We start from the raw sequence: 11,526 nt of genomic DNA, 5'->3' as shown, positions 1-11,526 counted from the left end.
TTGACTCACGCTTTCAACTATGGAAAATACCAAACAATTGTTTACCTTTTTATTTTAGAGCTAGTTCAAAGGTTTTTTTTTGCTTTTTTGTTCCTTCGATCAATAAAAAGTATGTAAACAAATTCATTTGAGAACTTGTTTTGATAAATGAAACATTTTGAAGTGTACATTTACCTCTCTTTTGTTTATTGCAAGAAAGAGCATGTATATTAGTTTCAGACTAAGAATAACTAGTGAACATTTTGTTGTAAATATTGATCAAATTAAATATGTAAACAGGTTACTTATTATTCATGATTGATTTATAGTAGATGAATAATTCAGAATAATGAATGAATAATTCTTCCATTGTATTGTAATAGTTATTGAAACTTAAACAAATAGAGATACAGTAATAGGTCAGTTCAAGTTGGACCGTAGCCGCTACCTTAACATAGTGATGACTCCACTGAGCTGTATTGCCTGGAAAATTTAATCTTTTAGACTCTACCGTACCAGACAAGAATAGTAGGACACCAAGCTCTAATTTAAGATTCGAGGACGAAGCTGTACCGATAAATGTACAAAGATGTGACAGCTGTGAGCTGTTTCCTCCATACAACCAGCAACAACAGTAATGCTACTTTCCTAGAAAGCAAGAAGGAGGTTAAACTGTCAAACCTAAAACTATACTACCTCATCTTACTCTACAGATTTTAGTTACCTACGGTAAGAGCTAACACATGAAATGTTTCTAACAAAAAGATCGTATGTGATGAGTAGTTGTCTTTTAAGCTCTGTAGTGATCCTCCCATGTTTTGAAGACTTTTCCTAAACCTAATTTGTTTTAGATAGCTCAGAAACTATCCTTCCACCGTATGAGCGACCGGAAAGTGACAGACATCTTCAAACTTGTGACTGACGTATAATGAAATGTGGAGAAAATGCAATCAGTGTAATACTACCGATGACCGGAAAATGTTAATATGAGAAAAACAAGTGAAAGTGATCAGAAGGAACTAACTAAAATCAGAAAATAGAAGTTTTTAAGGTAATACCACGTTACGATGTTGGTTAAGGGTAAAGAATATGTGGATTTTCATGGCTAAAACCAACTTCTAACAATATCACCTAAAGTCTTTGAAAACTGAACATCTTCATTTCGGGGATCACAATGAGGGTATATTTGCCAACCTAGTTGGCTTTTGTTTACAGTAAATGAAACTATTCACTATTTAATTACATTGTTCACTTGGGTCTACGCCACTTCCTAGCCTACTTCCATACTAAACAAAATTGGTCCCTGAATAAGTTACGTGCGCAAGCCACCTTCCTCGGTGGAAGTTAACCTCACAGATCACTAACGTTAATCCCTACAAAAACGTTTTCAAAAACCCTGCAAAACAACAAATTTTACTATCTAACCTTATTAGTTTACAATAGTAACACCATTGTCAGAAACAAGTAGATTAAACAGTTTCTCGAAAAAGTTTTAATTTTATAGGGTTTACAATGAAATTTCACAGATATGATTGTATACGAGATGGTAATATCACAAATTTATTCATTCATTTAGAAACTGAACAGTTTACAGAACTCATTCACTCAGCAATTAAGAGTAAGAATGAGTTCAACATTAAATGAGAGAATATTTATTTCAATACCTGGAAAACTAAATAGGTTATAAGTCAACATTAGTGATTATTTGTGAGTTACCTAAAAGAGATTGGAACAATAATTATTAATTTTAAAATAATTATTTAAAACGTGATTCAATTAAAGCTAGACCACCATGGAAAACCTGGAAGCACTGGACGATCGTCTCGTCCCATTGTGGGACTCTTCGGCAGTGAGCATCCACGACCTCGTTTCACGAGATTCGAACCCAGGACCTACCAGTCTCGCGCCAGAGCACTTAACCGATGGCGGTCTAGCTTCAATTGGCTCATGTTTTCAACTATGAAAATACTAAATCTCCACAAAGACCCCTTCTGATAATTATCTAAAAGTTTAGTAATGTGGTAATTTATCAAACAATAGGATTTACTGAAAATGAGTATCCACAACATAAGGCTGAGACTTTAACAGAACAATTTGCTGTTAATACCTGGAAATATATTAGTTGTAAAACATTTAGTTTGCATTTTTTGTTTTTTTTTGTATTAATGAGGTTCAAAAACTTCTCACCTTATGCTTTAAGGTTTTGAATATGCATGAAGGATAAACTATTATGTGTCAATAATCATTTTGAGAATTGTCTGTTTGTCACTTTCTACTAAATAAGTTAGACTGAACGTACTTGGAGCTGGCATTTTAAAACCAATTCTAAACAAATACCCATTTATTTCTGTGGAATTGAAGATATAACATAGCTTCATTTTGAAACCTTCAATCGTTTCATGTTACTCAATGGATAAAGTAAGCAACTGAACTATGAAATGAATACAAATTTCATGAAGAATAGGTCCCTTCAAACTTTTAAAGACTCTTCAGTTCATATTTTAAACTTTGAAATCTCTATTTAGAAAGGAAGTTAGTTAAATTGAAATGAAAATCCACCCAAAAGTTGTTTTGTATTTTAATCTTCCCATATTATACTCACACTTTTGTTTACACTCAATTCGTTCAACCTTGTTAAACAAGTCACCTTAGTAACCTAGTGTTTTTCAACTTATTATTTTAACAAGCTAGTATTTGATTGTCTATTTTCTTTAAATATCTTTCGTATCAAAAAACCATTATTTCTTAGTAACCTTAGTAGCCTCAGTGGTCTAGAGACTAGGCGTACGCGCGCGAGACTGAAAGTCCTGGTTTCGAATCCCGCATCAGGGAGGTGATGAACACTGTTGAGGAGCCCCATGCTAGAACGAAACGACCGTCCACTGCCTCCAGGTTTTCACTAGTGGTCTGGCTTAGATAGACTTATGAATTCAGCTATTAAAACGTTAATTGTTGTTCATAATAACATATGAATTTCATTTTCCGTTATTTCAGTAAACGTTATAACTATCTGAAATGATACTGCTTCAAAACACTAATGTTGGAAGGAGGAAGACTTCTTCATTGAGTCTTGTAACTAACTAACTAACTACATAGTAGTTGTAATCCATTGAAATAACACAGTATGGCAATGTTACGACTTTTTTTTAACAGAATTCACCCTAGTTATTTAACTGGTATCTATTACAATATGTTACTTGTATATGTCTATTTTGGCATTTAAATTTTCACTATTCTGTCTTCATCTTACCAACTATGTGGCATACCAGTTGTATAATTTTTTTTGGGGGGGAGGGGAATATCATCAAGATCAATTAGGAATGATGAATAAAAACTTCAGTATTCGAATGCAACAAAATAAGTTTTGGTATTATGACAGAAGGTTTGTTGAACTTCTGTACTTAGAACCTGACTAGAAATCTAGGATAAAAACGTAATGCAATCCTCGTAAATATTGTGAATTCAAGGTTTTTCCCGACGATGGTTAAATATATTTACTACTATGAAGTCTTATCATAAGACGAAACAGTTTTTTAATGTTCCCTTTACGTTATGTAACCTAACATAAAAAGGAATTTCATATTAGTTATATATCAAACATTTTGCAGTTTCACTCTAGAGATATTCTGATTAAGTCTCCATGAATACAAAGCAAATGTACAAATGAAAATGTAGTTGTTAATTATGATAGTGTGCATATAGTTGACGGTTGAGTTTGTTAACAAGATGAAAAGGAATTATACTTTGCTGATGGACATTCAAACAATTTAAAGTTTGTCAATAAAGTTGTAGGCATACATTTAGTAAGGCTTTTTAGAAACTTTTTAGTAGCTTCTTAACAGTTAGCTTTTCATCTATCCATCCAAGACCAAGTTTTGAAATAATTTTGGGTTGAAGCCCAAATGTACTGATATGTAATATCTTAGCTTAAGGTGCGCTTAGTAACATTGTCTAGCAGGATATGCCATTCAGAAAGGTTGGTTGCATAAATATATTAGTTAGCATGATTTGTGATTAATTCCAGTACGGGGAAACATGTAAATTTGTAGTTGCAAGCAAAGAAAAACAATCCACATCCTTTATATGTTTTGTTCAACTAAGGTCTTTATCAATACGTATTAGCCCCTGGTATATTAAGACTTATCTCCAGGTGCCATTCATGTTCTTACTCTAACTAAACACGCATCGAACAATAACTTGTGTCACAAGAAAGATTAGTAAACTTTTCGAAATCTTGCATTAAATCTTTACAAGTATGACGGACTTCACACTCTTACAAAAAATATAACCGAGACTTACTGAGACTCTTTTTATGGGTACAACTAAGGTTCTTTGTCTACAGTAAAAAACACCTTCAAAACTATTCTGTGTTACTTTCATTTTGAAAATCAGTGCTTATTTCACTAAGAACTGTTATCAAGTGAGATAATGTCAGTTATGTAAACTAACTTAAAAAGGAATTTCATATCACTTATATATCAAAACTTTTTTGCAGTTTCACTCTAGGGATATTCTGATTAGATAGCCATCAATATAAAGAAAATTAAGATAACTTGTGAGGTATACAAGGAATATAAAATAATTTAGGTTGATTGAAATCAAACTAAATTGTACAATACAATTAGATTAATGAAGTTACTCAACCGATACAACTGCAAATCATTTTTGAGTAGACAAACTGTCGTCAGCAGTGGGTTTCTGAACATGTGTTCCGTTATTTTTAGGGCTCAATTAACTGTATCTGCACACTAGCATTAATTTTCACACAGAGTTCCTAATACCAAAGTTACAATCACTCGCACAATTTAATGAATTAGCATAAACATACACCTAACCTTGTAACATTAAACCAAGTCTTAACAGAATCCAAATTATTATATAGAAAATATTGGATTTTATAAATTTTATTAATAACACATTACCTTCTGTAGTTGAGATCTGCTTCGTTTTACGTTCTTTTGAACGACTTGAACAACGTGGAATGAATCGAAGAAGTGATTTTTTTGGATAGATACGTTCTGATTTACAACGTTCAAATGAAGTAGAGGTAGACTGAGGACTTTCAAAATTTGTTTCACGATTATCTTGATTTGATTTTTGATATTCAGACTTTTTTCTACTAGAAATTCTTGATAAACTATGTCCTAATTTTGGTGATATATGACGTAGAAACTCTTTAATAATTCGACTGCCTGTACTATTTGGTCGACTTTGAGATTTAAGTTTATTAGCATTAGTTAAAGATGAATCAACTCGAGATAAATGAGTTCTATGTCTTGAGTCGGCAATTTTTGAATTATTTAAAGATGTTGAAATTGTTTGAACAGTTGTTGTATCATTTTTAGATGAACTAACATAAGCTGGATTAGAAAGAGTGGTTGATATTTCCAGTGTTAAAAGTTGATCCAAATCAGCTTTAGGTAGATTTGATTCTGAACATGGACTATTTATTGACATTAAACCTATGAAATCATATAAAGAGAAAATTATTGGCACTGATTTTAAAATAAGTTTAATATGAACGAAGGATAGCGTTTTTTAAGCGAGTTGGTTTTCTACGGGATGGGGTCGCTAACCCCATGCCCAACCCTACTCCTTTATCCGGGCTTGAGACCGGCAATAGCCCCCGGAGGAGCTACAGGCGAAGGATAAAATTTTTTCGGATCATTGTCTATTGTTAATTTTCAAAGTTAAAAGAGTGTTAGATGAATGATATTATGATTACTGAATGACCTGAAGTTTTAATTATTCTCGATTAATTATGGGATGAGTTCTAAACTAGAATGTAACAGATTTCAAATACTTCTTGGTCTTCAACAGTTTTTTTGTGACTGATTTCAATTTATCATGAAAATCATCTTCAACTTATAGAAAATCTCCACAAAAATCAAATAAGTAGGTTAAAATAGGTTCAAATAACAATTTCACGGGGAAACTTAATCGATGAACGATATTCAGACAAGATCAAGAACTGACTAAAGCAAGAAATGTAAATCATTGGATAATGATCCAGTAGTTTAAACGTCAAATCTCCTACACGAGACCCAATGTTTCTCATTAAGATCTTAAGTGAGATCATTGGACGCCCACTTTAGGATGAAATAGCTATCCAGTACTTCTTGGTTGTTTAAATAAGATCAACAAATCAATAAAAACATCTTTAAATATATTCAAGAAGCAAATAAGTGAATATTTAACTTACCATCAATATCATATTGCGAAGATAATGAACTTTCACGTCTTATTCTTCTTTGATCATGTAATAATCCAATTTCACAAGCAATTCTATCAAGTTTCATAGTTAATTCAGGATCATTTTGATGATCCATTATTAATTTATCTGTTTGTTTATATTCAATTAATGATTCACATGTACTACTACTATTATATGGTTCACTATAATGATCTATTTCAGATAAATTAACATTATATATATAATGATCAGTAGAGATTAGATTTGGTAATGGCATGGATGGTGATGTTGGTAATTTACTGGTTACTTTCTTTGTTGACACTTTTTTATTAGGTAATGAAATAAAACCGGTCATATTTAAATCATCACTAATTAAACTATCATCAGTGATTAAATTTTTTTGTAGTGTCATTGTTTTTGTCTAAGAAAAAAAAGAGTAATATGTAAGAGAAGGGATTACTTTAGAACTAAACTAACAAATATAGTTTCTAAGTTAAATAACATAAATAAACATCAATGGGAAGATTAAAACAAACAATACTAAATGAAATTAAACTTCACTACATTGCACAAGCAAGTGGCTATCAGGACTCAGTGGCCGAGTGAATAACTCGATTGCGTTTGGAGCGAAAGGTATTGGGTTCGAGTCCCAGATTGAACGTCAACGTTAAGATGCAGGTACATCCAGCTGACGAGTCCCAAATAGGACGAAGTGGAGCGCGTCAAACTGGATTTTACTGCTAGCCACTATCCATCTTAACATAAATTATACTTTCAGTTTATTTTATTGATGACATAATCTAACCTAATTCATTTATAGTAACAACATCATAATAGATGCATTGATGTCAATAAATTTTAACATTTGAGAAGAAAAAAAGAATGTAGATGTTTTAATACCACTCCAACAGACAGTGATAATTTTATAGAGTTGAGATCATGAGTCAATTAAAGCTAGACCATCATCGAAAACGTGGAAGCACAGAACAGTCGCTCAATCTTCGTGGATTGGTTGAAGTTAGACATTAACACCGTTGGATACCGGCCGACTCAGTGGTCTATCGGTTAAGTGCTCTGGCGCGAGACTGGTAGGTCATGGGTTTGAACATGAACTTTGAATTTCAAAGTTCCATATACAATTATATATGTCACATTGAAATATATGTCTACTGTTTGAAAGTGACCAACAGAAAGCTATAAGATTTATTTTTGAACTAACCTCTACTCATAGAGTAGATATATTTTCAACCAACATGAAACTATTTTAGATTGAATCTGACATCACTTTAGGAATTTAATATACATTTGAGGTTATTGTTACAGTTCAATTACCAGCATCAACAAGCCTTATACAGCTACTTGCAGTAATTTTATTACTTAATACTCAAACACGTAGTTAATATTCATGCTGTATTTGTATTTAAAGGGCGGTACAGTCAGATGAGACACGATCTGAGAAAAATATGAGTATATCATTTAGAAAGACATGATCCATAAATTATTTTGATTCAGTATTGATGATGGGATTGTCAATAATGTGAAACATAAGATGCATTCAAAACGCTTAATCAAAATGAACATTATCATAGAGTTATTCACAGTATATACACATAAATTATTATCAGTCTAATACGGAAAACAACTGGAAAGAGCTGGAAAGAATCGCCCAGAACAGGGTTGAATGAAGAATGCTGGTGTGCGGCTTATGCTCCTCCACGACGGGTAACAGTCGTAAGTAAGTAAGTAATCTAATACGGAAATTTAGGAATATATATAAATATATGTTCAAAAAATGATAATGGGTTATATAATAATCTAAATATTGGTCAAACTTAGGAAAAACAGTTAGAAACACTGAAAAAACAATTATTATAATACATCAGTCATTATGGTGCTAAATGCGAAGGAGAATATTTGATAACTGGCTGAGCACTATTTGTGATAACTACCGTAAAGGAACTCCAAATAACATTCATTATATAACAGAAACGAGTTTGTTGGTTACTATAAGGCTATTATGATTTAAGTGATCTTAATAACACTATTTATAACGTTTGTAAGATTAATATCAATTTCTTGAATATTAAACCTAAAATAAATGTACTATAGTTTATCTAAATTATTTGTCTTGGTGTTTGACATGTATTTTAGGATAAATGATATGTTAAAGTAATGAGACTCTACTATGCTGGGAGATGACAACAAAAATGAATTAAACTCCACCCTATCGCACAAACAAGCGGCTATCTGGACTTAATGGCTAAGTAAATAACGCGATAGTGTTTGAAGCAAACAGTACTAAGATTCGAGTCTCGGAATGAACATCAACTATAGGATGTAGGTACATCCAGCTAAGCAGTCTAAAATAGGATTAAAAAAAGTGCATCATGGTTTCCACTGCTAGACACTATCCATCTCTGCTTATAATGATCTTCCGACCGTCAAACTTTTCTTTGCGAAAATCTCAATAATAAATTGATTAAATGGTTTCATTTAGCAGTGATATAGGGCAATATATATACTCATTTAAGCACGTATAAATTACAAGTTTAATGTTTAATTAAACCACTAACTATCTAATTTGTTTAAGTGTTGCCAATATTATCATTTCTACATTATAACTAGTACAATCAATGCTTTGTCATCAATTTGAAATGTTTCAGAAATCTGAAAATTTTTAACAAAGATATCTACTAATAGTTGAAAGCGTGAGTCGATTGAAGCTAGACCACCAGGGAAAACCTGGAAAAACTGGACGGCCGTTTCGTCCTATGGTGGGACTCTTCAGCAGTGCGCTTCCACGACTTCGCCTCGCGAGATTCTAACCCAGGACCTAACAGTCTCACGCTTTCAACTATGAAAATACTAAATCTCCACAAAACTCCTTCTGATAATACTTACTAATAAACTTGTAACCGATGAAAACTTTTACAAATCAAACCGCAAAACAAAAAACAAACATGGAAATCGCCTAACATAACCCATACTAATTTGATAGTATAGTATGTTAATAACCTTAAAATTAATATAAACCTAGTAGATTGAATAAAAAATAAGAGGAGATATGAAAAGGATGAATAACAACTAGAAAGAACTGGAAAGAATTGCCCAGGACAGGGTTCAATGGAGAATGCTGGTGTGCAGCCTATGCTCCTCCACGACGGGTAACAGACGTAAGTAAGTAAGCTAACACGGAAATTCATATATATATATATATATATTTCAAGGTTTAAATCATAAGTCAATTGAAGCCAGACAACCAGAGAAAACTTGGAAGCACTGGATGGCCGTATCGTCCTATTATGGGACTCCTCAGCTGTGCGCATCCACGATCCAAAACCAAGAAGATTCGAACCCAGGACCTACCAGTCTCGCGCCAGAGCACTTAACCGATAGACCACTGAGTCGGCTGGTATCCAACGGTGTTAATGTCTAACTTCAACCGAACCACGAATTTTGAGCAATCGTTCACCAATTGTGTTCAGTGATTTGTTATATCACAACAGACTTGGTTGAACTCCACTGGTCACTGCTTCCCACTAGAACTCCAGGACGAAACGGCCGTCCAGTGCTTCCAGGTTTTCCATGGTGGTCTAGCTTCACTTGACTCATGATTTCAACTTTGAAAAATACTGAAATCTCCACAAAACCCCTTCTGGATATATATATATATATATGTTCAAAAATGATAATGGGTTATATAATAATCTAAATATTGGTCAAACTTAGGAAAAACAGAAACACTGAAAAAAAAACAATTATTATGATACATCAGTCATTATGGATTGACACAGAACTATTCGAACTAATAATAATAATATATTGAAGGAAACTATTTCTCTATTAATTCACTTTCTTTAATTTGACTTAGTAACTATAAAATAATAAATAAATAACCCCCCCCCCAAAAAAAATAACCAGCATCCAATAAATAAATTGAATAAGATAAATGGTTCGAAATAAATTATAACAGGATAGTCTATAGGAATGTAGATATGGTAAATATATATTGGGCATGCAATTACATTATTGTGAATGTTTGTTTTGTGTGTACATGTGATTGAAGAAAATAAATTGACAGTAAAGGTGTGTGTTCTTTTTTTGTTGTTGTTGTGGAGTAACTCTTTAGATAGAAATGTTTTTTTTTTCGATAAATAAATCAATGTAATATGAACAATTCTAATGATTTTTTGGATTTTTTTTAAAGCTTACCCCCCTCTTATTGTTTGTTTACTTTTATGAGTTTTTCTTAATAAATAATATGACAGATAGATTAATCGCTACAGATCTTTCACATAGTGAATTGTTTTTCAGTTAACATACTTTATAACTAATAAAAGTTGTAATCAATAAATTCAATATATTAAGCAGAAACAAATGATTATTATCAGAAAGGGGGGATTGTAGAGATTGTAGTAATTTTAATAGTTGTATTCATGAGTTGATCTAAACTAAACCACCACTGAAAACCTGGAAGCACTAAACAGACATTTTATCCCAATATGATTGTGCAAGTTCATGGATCGATTGAAATTAGACATTAACACCGTTGGATGCCGACCGACACAGTGGTCTAGATTTTGAGCGTTTGTGAGCAAGACCGAAGTTCCTTGGTTTGAGTGTCGATTGCAAGTCGTGGATATGCACTTCTGAGGAATACCACGCTGGGACGAAACGGTCTTCCAATGCTTCCAGGTTTTCAAAGGTGTTCTAACATTGATCAATTCATGATCTCAATCAAAGCTCAACAATCCCCACAACCCTATACCGATACTTTCAAAAGAATGTTAGTTTTCATGAAGTAATAATTTTTCACAATCTAATTAAAAAACTTTAATAAAAGTAATTTTATATAGTTGAGATCATGAGTCAATTGAAGATAGACCACTATCGAAAACCTGAAATCACTGAAAGGCCGTCTCGTCCTATTGTGGGACTCCTCAGCAGTGCATATCCACGATCTCAACTCGCGAGATCCGAACCCAGGACCTACCAGTCTCGCGCCAGAGCACTTAACCGATAGACCACTGAACCGGCCGGTATCCAACGGTGTTAATGTCTAACTTCAACCAATCCACGAAATTGAGCATCCGTTCATCAATGTCATCAGTGAGTTGATATCTCATAACAGACGTGGTTGAACTCCAATGGTTACTGCTTCTCGCTAGAACTCATTAGAACTCCAAGAAATACCTCATGGAGCCAGTCACTAGTGAGCATATGATCATGAATCAGAAGGGGGTTTTTGTGGAGATTTTAGTAATTTTATATAGTTGAGATCATGAGTCATCAATTGAAGCTATACCGGTACGTCCTATTGCAAGACTCCTCCTCCTCTTCCAGTGCTTCCAGGA

At 33.0% G+C, this 11,526-nt stretch overlaps 1 protein-coding gene across 1 annotated transcript in view; it reads right to left on the bottom strand.

The window, feature by feature from the left end:
* Smp_147800 (Lmp3-like protein) overlaps nucleotides 1-11,526 on the bottom strand; it is a gene marked incomplete at both ends in the record, with an annotated part of 66,009 nt that overhangs the window by 38,237 nt on the left and 16,246 nt on the right. The window contains 2 exons of the mRNA XM_018796358.1: nucleotides 4,902-5,441; nucleotides 6,182-6,593. Coding sequence (XP_018650579.1) covers nucleotides 4,902-5,441; nucleotides 6,182-6,593 — 952 coding nt within the window. The remainder of the gene's footprint in view (nucleotides 1-4,901; nucleotides 5,442-6,181; nucleotides 6,594-11,526) is intronic.

The sequence above is a fragment of the Schistosoma mansoni genome, chromosome 2, assembly GCF_000237925.1.
Source record: "Schistosoma mansoni strain Puerto Rico chromosome 2, complete genome".
Taxonomy (NCBI): Eukaryota; Metazoa; Platyhelminthes; class Trematoda; order Strigeidida; family Schistosomatidae; genus Schistosoma; species Schistosoma mansoni.
The sequence above is the reverse complement of the archived record's forward strand: the minus strand, read 5'-3'. Positions and strand labels throughout refer to the sequence as shown.